The 22,431-nt window shown below is 45.3% G+C and overlaps 1 protein-coding gene across 1 annotated transcript in view; it reads right to left on the bottom strand.

Annotated features, from left to right (window-relative positions):
- Positions 1-22,157, bottom strand: part of LOC137362472 (hormonally up-regulated neu tumor-associated kinase homolog A) — a 48,854-nt gene extending 26,697 nt beyond the window's left edge. Inside the window, exons 1-4 of the mRNA XM_068026851.1 lie at positions 21,847-22,157; positions 15,271-15,563; positions 10,007-10,062; positions 8,746-8,878 (exon numbers count right to left, since the gene is read on the bottom strand). Coding sequence (XP_067882952.1) covers positions 8,746-8,878; positions 10,007-10,062; positions 15,271-15,563; positions 21,847-22,098 — 734 coding nt within the window. The 5' untranslated portion in view covers positions 22,099-22,157. The remainder of the gene's footprint in view (positions 1-8,745; positions 8,879-10,006; positions 10,063-15,270; positions 15,564-21,846) is intronic.
- Between the last annotated feature and the right edge of the window lie 274 nt (positions 22,158-22,431).

The raw sequence follows: 22,431 nt of genomic DNA, 5'->3' as shown, positions 1-22,431 counted from the left end.
GTGGGATTTATCCATTCATGCTAAATTTCTTTGTGCAGAATTTTAGCACACTTTAAGTTGGTTATTTTGAGTGAGTAGCTCATGTGTTAAGCAGGAACATAGAGATCAAAATCATAGAATGGAAGGAGGTCATTCGGCCCATCATGCCCATGCCGGCCAACAAGGAGCCATCCAATCTAATCCTGTTTTCCAGCTCCTGGGCCATAGCCTTGTAGGTTATGTCACTTCAAGTGCAGATCCAAGTTCCTTTCAAATGTTATGAGGGTTTCAGCCAAGCCCACTATTTCAGGCAGTGATCTCCAGAACCCAACAATCTCTAGGTGAAAAGCTTTCCCCTCAAATCCCTCCTAAACCTCCTACCTCTTATCCTAAATCTATGCCCCTGGTTACGGTCCCCTCAACCAAAGTGAATAGGGCTTTCCTATCCACTCTATCTAGATGCCTCATAATTTTGTGCACTTCAATTCAGCGTCATCTGTTCGAAAGAAAACAACCCTAACCTATCCAATCTTTCCTCATAACTAAAATTCTCCAGTCCAGGCAACATCCTTGTAAATCTCCTCTGTGCTCTCTAGTGCAATCACATTTTCCTATCTAATAATAGCAAAATACTGCAGATGCTGGAAATCTGAAACACAACAAGAAATGCTGGAAATATTCAGCAGGTCTGGCAGCATCTGTGAAGAGAGAAGCAGAGTTAACGTTTCAGTTCAGTGACCCTTCATCAGAACTGGCAGATGTTAGAAATGTAAAAGGTTTCAAGTAAGTAAAGCGGGGATGGGGCAAGAGATAACAAAAGAGGTGTTGATAGAACAAGGTCACAGAAAATAACTGACCAGAAGGTCATGGAGCAAAGGCAAATGGTATGTTAATGGTGTGGTGAAAGACAAAGCATTAGTACAGATAGGGTGTTAATTGACGGAAAACTGAGCAGCCTGGCCCCAAGCACAAACATGAAAAAAACAGTGGGTAGGCACAGTAGAAACAAACTAAAATAAAATAAAGACATAAAAAAGAAAATAGAAAAAAAAAAAAAAAACTAAAACTAAAAATAAAAAGGGGGGTCATGCTCTGAAATTATTGAACTCAATGTTCAGTCCGGCAAGCTGTAGCGTACCTAATCGGTAAATGAGGTGCTGTTCCTCGAGCTTGCGTTGATGTTCACTGGAATGCTGCAGCAAACCCAGGACAGAGATGTGAGCATGAGAGCAGGGGGGAGTGTTGAAATAGCCAGCAACCGGAATCTGGGGGTCAGGCTTTTGGACTGAGCGGAGGTGTTCCGCAAAGTGGTCACCCAGTCTGCATTTGGTCTCCCCAACGTAGAGGAGACCACATTGTCAGCAGCGAATGCACTATACTACATTGAAAGAAGTACAAGTAAATTGATGCTTCACCTGAAAAGAGTGTTTGGGGCCTTGGATAGTGAGGAGAGAGGAGGTAAATGGGCAGGTATTACACCTGCTGCGATTGCAGGGGAAGATGCCGTGGAAAGGGGACGAGGTGGTGGGGGTAATAGAGAAGTGGACCAGGGTGTTGCGGAGGGAATGATCCCTTCGGAATTCTGACAGGAGGAGGAAGGGGAAGATGCCTTTGCTAGTGGCATCATGCTGGACGTGACGGAAATGGTGGAGGATGATCATTTGGATGTGGAGGCTGATGGGGTGGAAAGTGAGGACAAGGGGAACCATGTGACAGTTCTGGGGGGAGGGGAAGGGGTGAGGGTAGAGGTGCAGGAAATGGGCCGGACACGGTTGAGGGCCCTGTCAACCACAGTGGGGGGAATCCTCGATTGAGGAAAAAGGAAGACATATCAGAAGCGCTGTCGTGTAAGGTAGCATCATCAGAGCAGATACGTCGGAGACGGAGAAACTGGGAGAATGGAATGGAGTCCTTACAGGAGGTAGGGTGTGAAGAATACTGGGGTGACCAGAACTACACCAGCTGGGACCTAAGTAGTATTTTATACAGCTCCAGCATAACCTCCCAGCTCTTATATTCTCTGCCTCGGCAAATAAAGGCATGTGTCCCATATGCCTTCTTGACCATCTTATCTACCTGTCCAGCCACCTTCAAGGATCTGTGCACATGCACTCCAAGGTCCCTCTGTTCCCCTAAGCTTCTCAGTATCCTACCATTTATTGTGTATTTCATTGGCTTGTTAACTTTCCCCCAATATATTACCTCACACTTTTCCAGATTGAACTCCATTTGTCACCATTCCGCCCACCTGACTAGTCCATTGATATCTTCCTGCAGTCTAGAACTTTTTTTTATCAACCACACGGCCAATTTTTGTATCATCTTAATCACACCGCCTACATTCAAGTCCAAATCATTGATAGATACCACAAAAAGCAAGGGATCTAGTACTGCTGTGGAACCCCACCGGAATCAGCCTTTCAGTCACAAAAACACCCATCAACCATTACCCTTTGCTTTCTGCCTCTGAGCCAATTTTGGATCCAACTTGCCACTTTGCCTCGGATTCCATGGCCTTTAACTTTCGTGACCAGTCTGCTATGTGGGACCTTATCAAAAGCCTTCCTAAAATCCATGTAGACTACGTCAGACACAATAACCTTATCGACCCTCCTAGTTACCTCCTCAAAAAATACAATCATGTTACTCAGACACAACCCTCCCTTAACAAATCTGTGCTGACTGTCTTTGATTAATCCATGTCTTTCTAAATGAAGATTTATCCTTTCCCTCAGAATTTCTTCCAATAACTTTCCCACCACTGAGGTTAGACTGACTGGCCTGGAATTACTCAGTCTATCCCTTTCTCCCTTTTTCAACTATGGTCCAATGTTCGCTGTCCTCCAGTCCTCTGGCACCACACCTGTAGCCATAGAGGATTGGAAAATAATAATCAGAACCTCTGCTATGTCATCTCGCTTCCTTTAACAGCCTAGGATACATTTCATCTGGGCCTGGGGACTTATCCACTTCCAAAGATGTTAAACCCCTCAACTCCTCTCTCACAATGTTAATTTCAATTTAAAGCAAAGGCAAAATTGTACAAAAGAAACCCTGCACATTCTGGAAATACACAGATCAGCCAGGATCTGGAAAAAGCAGAGATCATAGGCTAAATTTTCAGGTTCCGCCACAGGCAGGAATGGAGGTGGCCAGGGGATGAAAATACCTGTGGCAGCCAGTGTGCCAGGTTTCACCAGGTTGAGTTTCACCATTAAGAAGGCCAATTACCATTGTTAAAGAGCTCATTGTGAGTTCGTTAAAGGGCATGTTCTGATTTCAGAATGGGGGCAGACACACAGTGGGGAGCCAGTCATGGCGGCCCCAGTGAATTAGCCGGGCCCCATGAAAGGGTGAACAGTGTAGAAGGAGACTCTGCCATTGGGAGAAAGGTGCCATTGGCTCAGCACAGGTGGCAGGGAGAATGTGAATTAAGCACTCAGGTAGTGCAGGGGATCATGTGGAGGGGGCAAGGCTGCCAAACAGAATTGGGGGGGCTATCTAAGCGCAAGGAAGGCTGCAACTGGCAATGAGGGCACAACTCTCAGATTTTGGGTCCAGTAATGATGAGGAGCAACATCCTCCAGAGGAAGGGCAGAGTCCCAGGCATCAGGAGGACATGGGAGAGGAATGAGGGTCAGGAAGGACAAGGAGGCCATACCCTCTGCATAGGACCAACCAGCGAAGAAGGAGCTACATGGACATGATGAACCAATACCGCAGGAAACTGCAACTCTCCAGGCAGATAGTCACAGAGATCTGTGTCCTCATTGCAGAAGATGTTACACCACGCAGTAGAGGACTACTACCTGACCCGAACCCGATGGGACCCAAGGGCATGTGTCGGGCTCGGGTCGGGTCCATCTTCAGGTTACGGCTTTCAGGCTTGGGTCGGGTCAGGTTGAATCGGGTTGGGTTGGGCCGGACACACACGATAAGTGCTCTGCTGGTAAGTATTAAAATTTAAAAACTTAACTGAGCTGGGAGTCTGGGACAAAACTGAGTCTGCGCAGTGAGCGAGTGACATCACTATTATGTCATCGCGCATGCGCTGCAGCTTCATGGAGCTTCTCAGTTGGAAGGTAAGTAAAGGGTTGGTCGGGTTGGGCTCGGGTTGGGTTAAGTCGGGGCAGGTTCGGGTCGGGGCGGGTTCGGGGCAAAATCGGAGGGACTCGGGCTGTGTTGGACCCGGGTCCGCTGTGGTTCGGTTGGGTTCGGGTCGGGTTCTTTTTTCCCGACCTGAGCAGGCCTCTACCTTGCACCATTGGTCACCATGCCCTGCCAGTAACCATCAAAGCAACTGTGGCCTTGAACTTCTTTGTTGCTGGCTCCTTCCAAGGATCAGCTATGGATCTTGGCGGCATCACAAACGGCAGCACACCACTGCATCTCGCTGGTCACTGATGACCTCTTTGCCAGAGCTGGACAGTACATTCAATTCCAGACAGACACGGCCTCGCAGGCACAGAAGGAAGTGGGTTTCGCCTCCATCGTTGGATTCCCCAAGATGCAGGGCATTGATTGCACCCATATGGCCATCAAGGCACCAACTGACTGTAAGATTCATCAACAGAAAGGGCTTCCACTCCCTGGACATTTAGTTGTTCTGTAACCACAACAAGAGCTTCCTCCATGTGTGCACTTGCTTTCCTGTCAGCTGCAATGACTCTTTCATCATCCACCAATTCAGACTGCTGCAGCTCTTCATTCCATCCTACCAAACTCTGGGGATGTATTCTGGGGATATCCCTTGAAGAGATGGCTAATGACTCCTCTCCGGGAGCCTCAGACAGAGGCATGGAGGCGATACAACCATAGCCATCTGTTCACAAGGACAACCTTTAAGCAAGCTATTAGGTTTATGATGATCTAGTTCTATTGCCTGGACTGGTCAGGTGGTGCCCTGCAATACCCTCCTGCAGGGATCTCGTTCATTCTGGTGGTCTGCTGTGCTCTCAATAACATGGTCCTCTAGAGAGGTGTGCACCTTGAAGAGGGTGAGGCTCGGAAAGGAGACAGCTCATTGGAGGAAGAGAAGGAGCGGGATGTGCAAGAGGAGGAGGCAGAGCAGGAAGATGCAGACACTGAGGGGCCCCCAGTGCACAGGGAGGTGGCAGGGACTGGCAAGGGGCTCGAGGGTCTCGTCAGGATGTCATCAATGTCAGGGATCATTTGATCCAGGCATGTTTCCACTGAGCCCCTCTGAGCCAGGAGGAACGGCATGGTCTGGAACGCATGCTGAGCTGCCTGTGCTAACACTTCCATGGAAAACACAGCCTGGAACATGTAATGAAGGATGCACAGCTGCCCAGCAGTTTCACTGTCACCGTTGATGTACCATTGATTGCTCTCACCACTTCATACCTCTTTTCTTGTCCCACCATTAATAAAAGGATGCTCACACTTCTGCCTGGTGTCAATACTTGCATGGTGCCCAGAAAGGAAAACAGTGCACAGTTACAAGTTGAAGACACCCCAGTGACTGACTCGGTGCTCTGCCTGACGTGGTGGCCTCTGCGCTCTGCCATTTCTACATGCTGCTCCCCTTGCGGCCTGGGAGGAGATAAAAGCAACCTGTTTACTTGTCTTTACTTGTGGCTGAGATGCATGTGGCAGTCGTTGTCATCGTGGAGGTGCCCATGGGGAATCTCCAGTGCCTGCTGCACCTGAATCATTACAGGGACAGCCTCCGTCACTGGGCCCTGCTGCACAGATGCTCCCTTTAACAAAGGGGCCAAAGAGGTCGAAGATAATTATGGCGCCAATGAGGGGTGGCACCTTCATCCTCCACAGTGACATCCTCAGTCCTTGGCTGGCAGTGTGGATGCCTGGAAGGGAGCACCAGCTGGGGAGCAATTAGCATCCGCTTCAGAAATTCCTGCGCCACTGACCGGTCCATGATAGTGTAGCATGTATCCTCTGTGTGTCAGTGCGCAGTTCCTGCATGCACCCCGGGTGTTGCTGCTTATGGCTCTCCATGAGATTGGCCACTCTCTCCATGGAGGAGCTCATGCATTCAAAGCCCTGAGACATTGTGGTGCACAGGAGCTGGATGGACTCCTCCATTTAGAACCTATGACCCCGCACTGCCCCAGGGAACTCCGAAATGGGAGCACATCTGCTGCTGCTGTTCCAGGTCGAGCCTCCTTTTCTGTGACTCCTGAGGTCCTGCATCTGTGTCCAGCTAAGCAGGGATGTGTCTATCCTCCCTCCTCCGAGGGGAACTGACCACAGCTGCCTCTGGCTCCTCCTCCTGCAAACGAGTGCCACGATCCTCATCCACTGTCACCCTACCTCATCGCATGCGGATACCCTCCGAGGTGACTGTATCCATGCTGGTAGAGGATGCACTTATAAGATGTGGTGGTACTTCTGAGCTCTGCTGCTGCTGCTCTTGGCCAGGTGATGGTGAGGGAATTGGTCTTCTTGCCTCGACATTTGGTCCTGTAGCAAACACAAGAGATTCTGAGAACTAGCCTTGGAGAGCAGAAGCCTCTGCAGTGCTGAGGCTTATATTTTATACATTTCATGGGATGTGGGTGTCACCAACAAGGCCAACATTTGATGCCCATCCCTTATTGCCCTTGAGAAGATGCCTTTTTGAACTGTTGCAGTCCATCTGTTGTGGGTACACCCACAGTGCTGTTAGGGAGGGAGTTCCATGATTTTGACCCAGCAACTTTGAAAGAATGGCGATATATTTCCTAGTCAGGATGGTGTATGACTTGGAGGGTACCTTGCAGGTGGTGGTGTTCCAATGCATCTGCTGTTCTTGTCCTTCTAGGTGGAAGAGGTCACAAGTTTGAAAGATGCAGTTGAAGGAGGCATGGTGAGTTGTTGCAGTGCACCTTGCATTTGGTACACACTGCTCCACTGTGCATCAGTTGTGGAGGGAATGAATGTTGGAGGTGGTGGATGAGGTGCCGATCAAGCGAGCTGCTTTGTCCTGGATGGTGTCGAGCTTCCTGAGTGTTACTGGAGCCTCACTCATCCAGGCAAGTGAAGAGTATTCCATCACACTCCTGACTTGTGCTTTGTAGATGATGGACAAGCATTGGGGAATCAGGAGGTGAGTTACTGAACATTGTACAATCATCAGCGAACATCCCCACTTCTGACCTTATAATGGAGGGAAGATCATTGATGAAGCAGCTGATGATGGTTGGGCCCAGGACACTGCCCTGAGGAACTCCTGCAGCAATGTCCTAGGGTTGAGATGATTGGCCTCCAACAACCACTTTGTACGAGGTATGACGCCAACCAGTGGAGAGTTTTCCTCTGAATCCCATTGTCTTCAATTTGGCTTGGGCTCCTTGATGCCACACTTGACCAAATGCTGCCTTGATATCCAGGACAATCACTCTCACCTCACCTCACCTCTTGAATTCAGCTCTTTTGTTCATGTTTGGACAAAGGTCATAATGAGGTCAGTAGCCAAGTGGCCCTGGCGGAACCCAAACTAAGCATCAGTGAGCAGGTTGTTGCTGTTTAAGTGGCGCTTGATAGCACTGTTGATGACACCTTCCATCACTTTGCTGATGATCGAAAGTAGACTGATGGGGTGGTAATAGGCCAGATTGGATTTGTCCTGCTTTTTGTGGACAGGAAATAACTGGGCAATTTTCCACATTGTCAAATACAACTCAGTGTTGGGTATGCTGACAGATGGTTGAAGTGCAATGCTCTCCCTTAATGCTTCTCTAATCACCATCTCCACCATGTCCGGCTTCCTCAAGGTCTGCGATCCTGGCGATGTCCACGCTCCCTCTTCCAGGGCTGTGATCATATGAAGGTAGGGTACCTCACCTCTAGTCTGGACCTTCTCCTGGACATTATGAGCTAATTTTTCCTGCAAGGACAAATGTGAGCGCGATAAGGCACTGCTGTCCTCTATGGCTCCCATTCATTGGAAGCTTCAGTTTTCAGTGCTCGTAGGTCTGAAGCAGCACTATGTCTCTGAGCCATTCTGAGGGATGAGTAAGCGGCCTCAGTCTATACTCCTCCCATGTCCAGGAGTAGCATGCACCCTGAGGCTTCTCAGCTGGTGTGTCTGCTGGAGGGTGAATACCTAGAGGCCTGTCCTGAGGGTTGGGAGTAGCGCTCACCTTGCTGGAGCATATCAGGTTATTGAACTTCTTTCGACACTGGATCCAATTCTGCGCACCATATTCCTGCTGACTGTGTCAGCTATCTCCATCCAGGCCTGCTTGGTCTGGGTGGGTGGCCTCCTCCTGCCATCTTCCAGGAAGAGGACCTCCCTCTTCTCCCTTATGGCCTCAAGGATGACCTCCAGGTCCACATCAGCGAATCGAGGGGCTGCCCCTCGTTCCAGGCCTCAGGTTCTCCTGTGACATTCCAAGTTGCTCTCAATCTAATATCATCCAAACTGAAGTTAAAGCAGTCAAACAGCTGCCACAGTAATGGCTGCCAAGGTCTATTTAAATCAAGCCCACATTTGATCAGTCCCACCTCCATTCCAAAACCTGCGGCTGCTAATTGGCCGCCAAACCCATCTTCGTGCCAAATAAGGGGGCGCCCCCCATGAAACTTGGGACCGATGACTGTTACCCCCCGGGAGTAGGTTCGAGACCTGGAAATGCTCCCAACTTCCAGTTCTCACCCCTGCAGGGAAAATCCTTCCCCATAAATCAGAACAAGATTTTTTTGGACAGCAAGATATATTAAATTGCACCATCCAGAATGTATATAGACATCCTAGTCCAATATCGATTTATTTTCATCTGTTGTTTCTAATCCAATACTTACATTGACCAGACATCCACCTTGGGACCATATTTCTTATGGGCCAGGAGCTCTGGGGCAGCATAGGCTGGACTCCCGCACTGTGTGTTCAACAACTCCTGGCTGTCATTTTTTAAGGTATTACTCAATCCAAAATCTACAATGAGGAGAAAACAAAACTGGAAATGAATACAAAATAAGTTACCTGAGAGTTCAATCGATGCAAAGTGTGGAACTTTTTTTTTTATGCATTAACTTCTGCCAATTTTGTTCCCCCTCCTCTCTTGAAAGTTTGACCTTTTTGCTGAGGTTCGGTTCCACAGGTACCAGGCATCCTCCGCAGTGGAAGATTCCAAGTAATGCGCTCTGCTTTCTGATTTGCAGCATGCAAGGCCTTATTTTAGGCGGGAGACTGAAAAGAGTGAACTACCAGCAGTAGTCTTCTAAATTTTTGTATAGCAACCACAGTAAATTTCTGAATAGCACAGGAACAGTAATATGACTTTGATTACGAGAAAGGAATTTTCCCCGTTCGCACCCCTTTTGGACAAACTCCAATTACTTTTAGAATCCCACTCTTTTTGTTAAACTTCTGCTTATTATTTTGGATAAATTTATTAAAGTGGTGATGTTGTCTTATTGAGCATACTCAAATGCAGCAACAGTCAAATCCAAAAATTGAGAATTAGACTCCGAAGACTCAATGAGGATAAGGTTGACTTCTGACAACAATGTCAAATGGACGATATCGGCCCGGCCATCCATTGAACACCTCTCCTGATTTTTATTTCTATTGAAATCAATTGGGAAAGGTGTTGAATGGGTGGTTGAGCTGATGTTGCACGTTTGCACCCATCAGAATTACCATTACTGTGTTTGAATTGAATTCCTTTCCTTGCTATTTTAATGGTGGTTGTAACTGTAGTACAAGGGTTTGAAAGGGTTAATGATTGAGACAGTGTGAGGAATATCTCCCACCATGATGATGTCAGAGATCACATGTGAGAGAGACTGGAGGGAGATGCAGTGTGCCTTCAGAGTAGTCACACAGACTTGTTTAAAGCTGTACATAGTTAGAATGTAATAAAAGAGTTAATGTTCAAAGTATTGAAGACTCAGTAATCTCTCTCAGCTAGACTAACCAAGTATACTAAGGTGACAGCAGACAAACCAAACATACAACAGTAACCAGCTTATTTTAAACAGGGAGCAAGTGTTTTCTAACCCAGGAGCACATTTGGTATCACTAATTTCTAAAGACTATTTTATATTGTGTTATACTTACCAACAATTTTGATGTTATTATATTCATCAAGAAGGAAGTTTTCAATTTTCAGGTCTCTTGAGAAAACAACAGAAAATATGATTTATTTAAAGGCAATCATTCAATATGGTATTTATTCTAAACTTAAACCGAGTTTGATTGAACTTCTGTGCCACGCTTTCCTGAACTTTCCTCTCTTGATTCCTCTGAGTCCTAAATAAGGAGCCCAAACACCTGTGGGTCGACAATCCTGGTGTAAGTGTCGGGATATACACACTTGGGACTCTGCTGAACTTTTCAGGCTCAAAAGAGTCACTTCTCTGAATTTTCCTGACGGATGCCTGAGGCACTATTGGAACATCTCAGGCAACCAACCACCCTACCCCTCCCACTTCCCACCCACCCCACTGTGGAGAAGCAGGGGGTACTGGAAAGCTGCTCTCAAGGGTACTGCTGCCCCTGATGTACAAGAGTAAAATTGGCTCCTTTCATGAGGGAACCAGGAAACAGTATCCAGTTTGAGTCCCAGGCTCAGTTGGGCTCCATTCCCAGCCTGGTGAAACCCAGGCCCGGACCAAGCGAAAACTTGGCCTGGAAGTCCAATCCCAAGGCCACACTCCTTCTGACAGGTAGCCTTGGCCTAAATATTTGTGGGTAGTTAATCTCAGTTTGTGTTGTGATCTGCGCACAGAAAATTTCCACCACTGACACTGCCATTGTATCTGAGATCAGGAAGAGGTTCACTTACAGCTGCAAGGAACCTGTGCCACTACAGACACACCTTGGACTCCCACCAGTTCTGAAATGTGGGGAGATGTGCTGAGGGTTGGCTACAGCAGTCATAGCCAAGTTTGTAAATTTGAATGATTTACCTGCTCACTCGTGCAAGGACTGATCAGGCCTGGAGCCAAGTCCTCCAGGATCTGACCCAGGCCTGGAATCCCACATGGGACACACAGACCAGTATATCTCCTTTCACCCAAAATAAAAGCCTCATTTTGTGCCACCTGCAGTTACCTGGAGAAAGTGATGGTGAGCCTTCTTCGTGAAGTGATTGTATATACAACTGAATAACTTTCTGAGGCACTTCAAAATGCAGCAAGTCAACTACATCATGTGGACTGGAGTCATGTGTAGGCCGGACTGGATGGTGGGGGCGGGGGGTGTGGGGTGGGGGGGGGGGGGCGGGTGGGGAGAGTGGTTGGGGGGCATGTTCCTTTACCTGAATGACATTAGTGAACATATTGTTTTTTTCACAATGTCAAACAGTTTTCCAGGTCATTTTTGTGGTACTCACCTCAAATTATCTAGTGCATTCAATTCAATCTCACAATTCCCCATGGTGGGATTTAAACTCTCAGGGTTTCCGTCCATCACTATAGTCACTATACTACCTACACAATACTGAATACAACAGAATGTTAAGATGAAATCGAATATTGGAGTTATACTAAGCAGTGTGATTATAACGAGAAGCAAAGGAAGCCTGCTGATAAAAAAGGAAAGGTTTCTCCCTGATGCCATTTGTTGGCAGAATGTTCAATGTTTTGTGCAGGATGATTACGTATTAGTATCATAGAATCTCACAGTACAGAAAGAGGCTATTTGGTCCATTGTGCCTGTACTGGCTCTTTAAAAGAGTTGTCCTATTTAGTCCCACACCCCAGCTTTTTCCCTATTACCCTGCAAATCAGTCCTCTTCAAATACATGTTGAATTGCTTTTTGAAAGTTTCTATGGAATCTTATTCATTACCCTTTCAGCTAGTGTGCCCCATATGCTCTGCGTGAAAATATTGCTTTTCATTTCTCCTCTAGTTCTTTCGGCAATTATTTAAAATCTTTGACCTTTGCTTTCTTATCCACTTGCCGGAGGAAACAGCTTCTCCCTACTTATATAAAAGCAAAATACTGCGGATGCTGGAAATCTGAAATAAAAACAAGAAATGCTGGAACCACTCAGCAGGTCTGGCAGCATCTCCCTACTTGTTCTATTAAAACCACTCATAATTTTAAATACCTTTATAAGGTCTTCCTTAAAGTTCGCTGATCTAAGGAGAACAAGCCCAGCTTCTCCAATTTCTCCACACAACTGAAGTTGCTCATCCCTGTTCGAATCCTGGTAAACCTCCTTTCCCCCCTCTCCCAGGCTTTGATATCCTTCCTGAAGTGTGGTGCCTAGAATTGTACACAATACTCCAGCTGAGGCCTAACCAGTGATTTGTAAAGGATTAGCATGACTTACTTTTTTTTGTATGCAATTACATAGCCAGGAATCCAATAAGCTTTCTTAACAGCCTTATCAACTTGTCCTGCCACTTTCAAGGATTTGTGAACATGCATCCCCAGGTCTAAATTACATCTGCCATGTATCTGCCCATTTCATCAATTTGTCTATGTCCTCCTGAAGTCTGCTATATCCTGCTCACTACTATTATGTTGCCAAGTTTTGTATCATCTTGCAAAGTTTGAAATTGTACACCCTACCCAAGTTCAGGTTATTTATATATAACAATAAAAGCAATTATCCTGATACTGACCCCTGGGGGACATCCCTGCATACTTCCTTCCAGTCAGAAAAACATCCATTCACCATTAACGTCTGACTCCTATTTTTTAGCCAATTATGTACCCAAGTTTCCGTCATCCCTTTAATACCATGTGCTTCTACTTTCCGAATAAGTGTGTTATGTGGTACTTGAACTGATCCTGTTCATAAGAGGTCAGCTTTTAGTGTACTTGTTGACTAGTTTGTCTTCAGTCAGCTTGCTGTTCCAGCCTGAGTACCTGCAGCTTTGTTGCTTAGCTTTGTGGGTTCCAGGGTTTAGATGTCATTTGCCAACAGATGTAATCTGGAATTTCCTGATATCTGTTGTGTGTAAGGAATAAGAAAAAGTAATGACTGATTTCCACTAGATGTAAAATTATGATGATTCTACGATTGGCCAACATTACACCAATAGAACCAACTACCATCTGTTGAATAACTTGAACTGGCTTATTAGCTTGTTTCAGAACCTGCCCTCAATGACAACAAGCTCCATGATTCTGATGACTGAATAACAAATAAACCGCCCTCTTCCATTGCATCTCAACACAATGAATGATGTGTTAGAATATCAATGCGATTCAAACAGTAACATTTGCAACGTAACAAACTGGATAATTCTTAATCTCCACACTTGTTCCAATCAAAGAGGCTAAAACAAGGGGGGGTGGGGGGGGGTGGGGGGAGGGGGGTGTTGGGGGGCGGGGAGAGACATCAGTGTTCAAAGAACCAGCAGCTGGACATGAGAGAGTGACTTCTGAGGTAACTTTTGAGGAAGTGGTGTTCTGGTTCATCTGTTAAAAATCCAAAAGTCACTTTGTTTTTCCTTTTTTCTCATATTAGGAATTTATCAATGAAATATAAAAGTGCTTAATATTAACCAGAATGCTTCATTTTATTGTAAACAAGTACAAGCTTTCCACAGTTCCCAACTGCCCTTCCAGAAATGCAACACATGTTGGTGCATGCATGGAGGAGCACATTTGGAAGAGGTTTATTTGTCAGGGCCGAAATAAAGATTGGCCCATTTTTGAGAACATCTTCAGGGTGAGGAATAACAGTCAGTTTGTCCCATGAGAAAAATGAATTTCAGGCCATTGGCCTGAAAGGTTCCGAAGGGGTCTGGGCGACAGGAGGGGGCTTGATCACAACACCTGTGCTCCTCTTAGCTCCAAGGGAAGGTTTTAAACATTTTTTTTAAATCTTACTTTTAGTTGGTGGTTGTGGAGGCCACTGAAAAATTCTAACTAACAAATTATGCAGAAGGGTCCTACAACTGGCATTAGCTCCATCATTAACATATCTAAGGGGCCTAAAGCCTGACTTAGACATCTGCTTGGGATGCTTTAACAATGATCCCTGCACATTTAGCAGTGGGGTCAACACCTGCGGATATTAGGCACAGACCATCCCCTTGCTATATCGGAATGCTTTACACCCATTTTACACCCCAACAATGCACATAATGCATACTAATTTCTGCCCTGTTGCCTACAGCCCTGCCTAGATTGATGCCATGATGAATGAGACAGAGTTGAGATCCCTTATTTGCTATTAGGCATTTTCTTTTTTTTAAATAAATTGATTAAAAGATTTTTCCATTATTAGATTGTGTGTTGCTACTGTGAAAAGATTTTAATTTACAAAGCAAAATAATTCATCTCCACATGTCAAATGCAGAGCAGTTTTCAGTAACATTCAGCAAATACCTCTTCTTAGGTGCGAAAAAATGCAATGGTTCATTCCAAAATTACGAAATTGCTGGAAAATGCACCGAATAACTGCTTTGAAAGTCTCTGGTTGATCTGATTTCTTGTAATTTTGGTGGGACATGGGCAGAAAAAAGGTGTATGTGGCAGATAATTTGTGTGCAGCAAGGTCCCACAACCAACAATGTGGTAATAATCAGATAAGCTGTTTCTCTAGTTGGTTGTTGGTTGAGGAATAAATATTAGCCAGGACACCGGGGAGAATTCCCTGACTATTCTTCAAACTCGTGCCTTTGGATCTTTTACATCCAGTAGCCAGGGCATGGAGCCTTGGTTTAATGTCTCATCTGAAAGATGGATTTGTTACTTAAATTACAAATCTCAGGCAAATACTTGTTTCTACACGGCAAAGGCTTATAGTCAGAGTTGTTCTGTGTTGTCTGCATTTTGGGGTTCCGTTAGCGTTCATAAGCTATTATTTAGCTTTTATTCCTTTTTTAGTTTGTACTTTTGTGCAAATCCTTCAATAAAGAACAGGTTTATAACCTTGGTGCGCAAAATATAGAGAGGAATTCGTCCCCTTTTTGTTGGATCACAGCAGAAAGTAGCTTGACTTTGCAATTGGATTGGAGTCATTTATATGAACACAGTGCCTGAAATGAGTATATGTTTCATTCTCACCTCTAATATGTCTCATTGATTTGCAAGCAAAAAATCTATCAAAAACTTACTACAAGTGTCAATAAATTAATACATTAAGGATTATTTTTCAATTCTGCACTGCTCAAGTGCTATCAGAAATTCAGCAGTGTCTTGTGGATAATCTTATGACCATTTAAATTACTTGTGCACAGTGCACACCCAAATTTCCCTATGGCAGAATGGAATCAGTAAACGCTTCCTGTTGTTTAAAGTTTGATATGATAAATAGCTCCAGAACTGAGGCTGAATGGATAACGGTGACAACAGACAGGTACATGAAGAGTAATAGCTGACCCTGAGGATGGAGAGGAAAAGATTACAATTTTACCTGTGTACTATCGCGTGGCGATGGAGATGTTCGACTGCTGACAAGATCTGCCTGGTGTATTTTCTCACTTCTCTTTCTTCTAGCTTCTTCTTCTCGCAGATTCTGTCCATCAGATCTCCTCCCTGGCACAGCTCCATCGTCATGTAGTAAGAATTCTCTGTCTCCAGCGTTTCAAACAGTTGCACAATGTTTGGGTGTTTGATCATTTGATGGATGCGGGGCTCTCTCTTCATGTTCTTCTGTACATAGGTGTCCTGCTTTGCTTTTTTCTTGTCAATCACTTTGATGGCTACCTGGTAAATAAATCAACCAAATCAAATTAGTGATCGCTTACAGATGTTGGCCAAGCAAAGGGATTACACAGCTCCTGTTCTATAGAAATAAAACAGATGCCCAAGAGTCCAATGTGGTGGGCGAGATGTGTGCATTCATTTCATGTCAAAGGTCTGCCACCCATCATGTTGGACCCAGCTGCTCAGTAAATGTCCAGGGCCTTTGCAGAGGCATTTAAAAGCCTCATTATAACATTTAAATTATGGCCCCAAGCTTGTTGTAAGATGCTTTTGTGAAATTGGTTGACCCCAGAGCTTTGATTCATCACATCATAACCTTGCTCAGCAAATCATGGCACAAATAGTCAGCAAGAGCCCTGTGGGAGTACTATTTAAAAAGATTCCCTCCACATATGTTTGTTACAGGCTTGTCCTCTTAGGCTGCAGGGCCTTTTTGGGGGGCTATTTTCTGCATTTCATACATTAATTCTGATTTTTGGAAACAGCTTTGTGTTGGTGCGGGGCACAGTTTGTCTGCTTTGTAAAGTGTTTTATTCCAGTTGTGCGAGATCTAGTAGATCTTCCTGCAGGGCTGAGAATGAGGGAGAACAGTGAAAAAGGCAGGAGAGAGCAGGAACAGCTGGGAAAAGAGAGAAGGGGTAGCCACTTTGCAGGAGGCCATACCTGCAGCGGGTCTTCAGGTAGCACTTCTCATACCTCACCTTTGCCAAGGAGGCAGTCATGCCTCATGTTACCTGCTGCAGCCCCAACTAGAGCCCACAACCAAGGCATAGACTACACTGGCGGTAGCTGTCAAGGTCACCTTGGCCATTCACTATTATGCCACAGGCTAATTCCAGGTTGCTGCTGCTAAAATTAGCGACATATTGCAGTTTGCTATGCCGTAACAGGGAGGTCACTGAGTCTCTATATGCAAGGAAGAACACCTACTTCACATTCCCAATGGATAAAATGAAGTAGAAAAAGAGGCTTCACCTACATATCAGGCTTCTTCAAGGTCCAAGGTGCCACAAACACAAATTGCTTTACATATTCCCCATTACCAGCCCAGCATCTTTGTCAATAGAAGAGAGTGCAGGAATTATGTGATGCTCTGGAAGCCCCCGTCAAGCCTGGCCCCTGGTGCCAAAATAGTAGCCGTTTTACATAGCCTATCTTTTTCTAGTTTCTCTCCTATCTCCACTCATGCCCTCTCCAACCTCATCTTTTCCATGAGATACCACCTCCTGCTTCCTCTCCCCTATTCCCACTAAACAGCTGACCACCTAACTTCCTCTCTTGGTCCCCATGTTAGCTGATATTGTTAATGGTTCTCTCTCTTCAGGTATTGCCCCTCTCTTTAAAACTGCCATTATCACCCCTCTCTTCAAATCACCCACTCCGTGCTTGCAAACTACAGTCCCACCTCCAACCTCCCTTTCCTCTCCAAAGTTCTTGAACATGCTGCCACCTCCAAAATCCTTGCCCATCTTTCCTGGAACTCTGTTTGAATCCCCAGCTTTCCACCCCTGCTACAGTACCAAAACAGCTTTTATCAAACTCACAAATGACATCCTATGTGACTGTGACAAAGGTAAACTTTCCCCTCTCATCCTTTTCAACCTGTCTACAGCCTTCGCCATAGTTGACCACACCATCCTCCTTCCATGCCTCTCCACTGTCGTCTGGTTGGGTGCGACTGCTCTCACCTGGTTCCATTCTTATCAATCTAATTGAAGCCAAAGAATCATCTGCAATGGCTTCTCTTCCTGCTCCCACACTGTTACCTCTGGTGTCCCCCAAGGATGTATCCTTGGCACCCTCCTATTTCTCATCTACATGCTGCCCCTCGGCAACATCATCCGAAAGCACAACATTAGTTTTCACATTTCTTCTGATAACACTCAGTTCGACGTCACCATCACCTCTCCTGACTCCTTCAATGTTGCTAAATTATCAGACTGCTTATCTGACATCCAATAGTAGATGAGCAGAAAGTTTCTCCTATAAAATTTTGGGAAGACTTTGGTTCCCGCTCCAAACTCTGCTCCCTAGCTGCTGACTCCGACCCTTTCCCTGACAGCTCTCTGAGACTAAACCAGAATGTTCGCAACTTGGGTGTCATATTTGATCCAGAAATGATCTTACGATCATATATCCCACCATCCATAATTTCCACCTCTGTATTACTCAACTTTGCCCCACCTCAGCTCATCTGCTGCCGAAATCCTCATTCGTGCTTTTGTGACCTCTCGACTTGACTATTCTAACACACTCCTGGATGGCCTCCCACATTCTACCCTCCATAAACTTGTGGTCATCCAAAACTCTGCTGCCCATGTCCTTACTTACACAGAGTCGCTATCTCCCCTGTGCTCACTGTGCTACATTGGCTCCTAGTCAAGCAATGCCTCAATTTTAAAATTTACATCCTTGTTTTCAAATCCCTTCATGGACTCAATGCGCCCTACCTCTGTAACCTACTTCAGACCAACAACCCTCTGAACTATTTGAGCTTATCTAATTCTGGCCTCTTGAGCATCCTGGATTTTAATCGCGCCACCATTGGAGGTCGTGCCTTCAGCTGCCTAGACCTGAAGGTCTGGAATTCCCTCCCTAAATCTTTCCACCACTCCAGCTGTCTTTCTTCCATTAAGATGCACCTTAAAACCTATCTCTTTGACCAAGCGTTTGGCCATTGGCCCTGATATCCCCTTATGTACCTCAGTGTCTAAGTTCGCTTTATAACAGTGCTGAGAAGCACCTTGGGATGTTTTATTTCATTAAAGGCACTATACAAATATAAGTTGTTGGCTGCAATGGAAGCATTGTTCACATGCCATTATTTTTCCAGCAGGATCCAGCCCATTGTATAGTATTATTTTCAAACTTACCTTGTCATGCCACCTTCCTCATTGCTTTCAAAAATCTCATAAAAAGTCAGAGTTCTCCAATATTTTTCACTTTCCTGCTGAGTGTTTATCACTCCAGCTTGTGACGTGCTTTGACATGTTCTTTTATTTGTGGATCATCATATAAATTGTCACACCAATTTAGCCAGTTATGGGATCAGTGTAACTGCCCTCTCTCTCCCTTCATTTTACTGAATAAAACCTTAAACAAATTAAAAGCTTGTATAGTATTGAGGACCAGCTTTTTTTAAAAGAAGCACTTAGCATGCTTATACTGTAAATTGTAAAGTATCAGCACTTTAAGCACTTTAAAGCAGAAAATAGCTCAGCGGAAGAGGAGCAAGATGTCTTCTGAAGTGGAATCAGGTGGGTGGCCCAAGACCCAATGACAGTGGCCTGAGACTGTGCCAGCACTAGTGGTGGTCCTCTTGGAGCTGATATGAAGGTGTAAAAGGGAAGGGTTAGGCAGATGGTTAGGTGACTTGGGGTCAAGTGTTTGAAGTCCAACAAAGTGCCAGCATGTGTGCTAGTTCCTCCTGAGAACTGGCATGAAGATTTGGAAGAACAGAGTTGGAGAAGCCCAAAGGCCATTGATTAAACAGGGGAGATTTGTGGGTGGCCCAAAACATTGTCAGTGCAAGTGTCAGCTCCAACTAGGAACAAATGTGACTATTTGAAAGGGGAGACTATCTGGGAAAAAAGTGGGAGAGGAAGAGAGATGGGCAGATGGTGAGAGGTCAGTCCCCCAAAGCATGACAGAATGGTAGCAGAAGGATATGACTGCAGAAATCCTGCTGTTGAAAATGGAGTGGTGTACAATTATAGACTTTATTTTAACTACTTGCAGCGAACGGGTGGGGAGCAGGCAAAATGTGCCCATTCTTGTCTATATGAGGCACAAGCCATTTAGAAGCCTGGGTCTCATTTTTATTCCTCCAGCAAGCTGTGGTTACCAGGAAAGTGCTACACAGCAGCTCATTGGTTCTGGGAAGAGAGGGAAAACAACTGACTCCTACTGTGAGCCAGCTGACACTTGGGAGGGAGATGGGTTAAACCAAGACAGTGGAAGGAGAGGGGCTTAGATTGGCTGGCAGAGATCCAGATGTTTTTTTGTGAGTCCACGGGGAACACTGTTGCGGTCCTGGGCTATGAATGAAGACTTTGAATTCAATGTGTTGGGAGATCATGTGGGTCGTCAAGGCCATGGATGAGGGACAAGTGGGGCTTTGTATGGGTTAGCATACAGATAGCAGAGTTCTGCATGAGTTGAGGTTTGTCAATGGTGGAGTTAAGGTGGACTACAAGGAAGGATTTGAAAAAGTTGAGCCTGGAGGTGACAAAGGTGTGGATGAGGATTTTAGTGACAGAAGGAGTGAGGTAATGATGGTAGTTGTTGTGCAGACTTGTGTATACTTGGTGATGGATATGATACAGGATTTAAAGCTCAGCTTGATTCACACAAGATGCCAAGGATGCATCCTCCACAAACAGTTGGGCAAAGGAGTGGAATCAAGAGATGGGGAGTTCTGCTGGTTGTCAAGCAGGATTATCAGCAGTTGGAGAAAGAATTAGTTCATCAGAAATTTAGGCACAGATTTTCCACAGAGATTCTCCCGATTGTCCAGCAGTAAAATCAGCAGAAACCAGTGTATGTAGTTGTTTCTCAGGAGTTCCTGGCAATCTTCTGCCGGAATTATGATGGAAAATCAGGAAACCCCGATGGAAATTCTACCCTTCGATGTCAAACAAGAGGTGACATGCAGAAATGTGATAATCCTGGAGTCAAGGTTGGTGGGAGAGATGTAAAAGTGGGTATTATCAGTGTCCATATAAATGCTGACCTCGTGCTCATGAATAATATTGATATGAGGTAGGATTTAGACAAGGAATGAGCAAAGGCCAAGGATGGAGTCTTTAGTACTATTACTTTTACAAGGATGACACTGACAGACCTACTATTGTGGATGAATCTAAAATACATGGCAGACACAATGATTATATCAAATAGACCAAGTTAGACCCATAGTTCTTCTGATGTACAACATTTAACACAGAGCAACATTTTTAGTAATGGAATTCCAAGTACAAGTGGTTGTTATCAAAATGCTGTACTAAAAAATGGAAAGCTGGAAAATGGTTTGCGCGAACAACTGTTGGTGAGAACACCATGTGATATTGGTTCTCTTGCTTCTTCAGAGGGCAACCAATATATGCTGGCACTAGTTGCACCCCAAGAGGCAGTTCCCAGTCTTGAGAAGGAGAAAAAAATGCCTGGCTGAGACTAAGGTGAATTGTACGGGGGGGAGGTAAGCTGGTTATTGGGATAGTGGGTGTCGGAACGATGGCAATCAGCGGCCCGCAGTTATAATGTGGATCCAGGAGCAACACTCATACTCCTTCCAGCTCCATATTCAGTTGGGTTTAAAAACTTACCTTTAAGTTCCTTCCGTGGCCTCCACATTCCTTTTAAGGAGTGCCGCTTAGGTCGCTGCAGAGACAAAAATAACCACTGGAGTTTGCACAGCTCATGCTCTGCCGGGTTTTTGCTAATTATCGCAGAACGGTCTTTGCATATTTAAAACGTGCCTATCCCTCTTTCAGGCACCCCATATTGGGCACAGTACCTCACGCCCGGAAAGGTTGCTCGTGTTTTTATGACTGAAAAAAAACAGGTAAAGCCCCGTGTTAATTTCTATTAAATAAGAAATAATGTGAGAAATAGGATAAAGAGGGGATTGAGTAAAGAGCAGCGCAGTAACAGAGTTAAACAGGCATAGCAATACACATTTCAAAACTGACCACCACCAATTTAGGAAGGAAATGCAAACCTTCTGTTTATTTGAATATGGACGTCGGGATGGTGTCACTTGTTATACAGAAAGAAAGGAATGGAGGAAAAATGTAGAATAATCGTGACCCTGAGCAGGAAACAGTGCAACCCCTCGGCAACGCCAGACAGAAATGAGCACTCTGTAGGGTGGGCCACAGTGAAGCAGACTAGACTTTCACAGAGCCACAATCATTAAAGTTCACAAATCTCAGTATAAATGGAAAATAAGGTGGAATGACATGACAAGTGTATGCACACATGAATTTTTGTACATAGGAGTGAAAATATTAAACATTGATAAACTGCAGCAGATTCTACTTTACCTCACTCCAGAACTCAGATCCTGTTTTGTGGTAATACATTTTGATAAAGCTCATTAATTTTGTTCTTCTATGTTGGACTCAGTCTGCTTTCATCCAGCTTTCTATTGGAACAAATTGCCCTAATCAATCATACTTTGTGAATATTAATCAATATAAGACTCTGGGGTTCCTTTGAAATGTACTTTTCTTTTGCCATCTATTAATCAGGAGCCAAGCGCAGTTCATTGCTCTGCCTTTACCTTTTCCCCTGTAGGAACGTGCAGCCCTTCCATCACCTTGGCAAAGGAGCCTTTGTTGATCATTTTACCCACCAGGTAATTCCCAACCCGCTTTGTGTGAGAGAAACTTTTCACCAGATCCTCAGGTAAGGCTGCAAAACACTCCGGCACTTCAGAGTCCTTGTCCGCTTCATCCCACACCGGCAGCACACGCTCCAGCTGGCCCGTTTCTATCAGGATATCTTCCGGAGCTGTTCTGACCTCTGCAGGCATTGCTGGACGGGGAGGATGAGCAGAGCAGCTCCCACAAGGCTGGAGTTAACAGTGCTTTGTGTACATCACCGGGAGAATGAACACAGAGCCCATTATCACTGGAGTCCTCCCTGAAGGATTACCTCCCAGTTAATGATTAGCCTCCAGGCATACTGGTGTCTTCAAGCACAACGATGGCATGGATAATTAACCAAGTTGATATCCACTGTTGTCAGTCATCCCCCCCCCCCCCCCGCCCTCCAGCCATCAACAAAGGATATTCAATCCCAGTGTGGAGATTACACAAGAAACTTTGCCAGAGACAGATTTAGGAACTGAGTGTGGTGTGGTCCA

This window comes from Heterodontus francisci, chromosome 3 (assembly GCF_036365525.1).
Source record: "Heterodontus francisci isolate sHetFra1 chromosome 3, sHetFra1.hap1, whole genome shotgun sequence".
NCBI classification, from domain to species: Eukaryota; Metazoa; Chordata; class Chondrichthyes; order Heterodontiformes; family Heterodontidae; genus Heterodontus; species Heterodontus francisci.
Note: the sequence above shows the minus strand (reverse complement) of the source record. Positions and strands in the feature narration are given on the sequence as shown.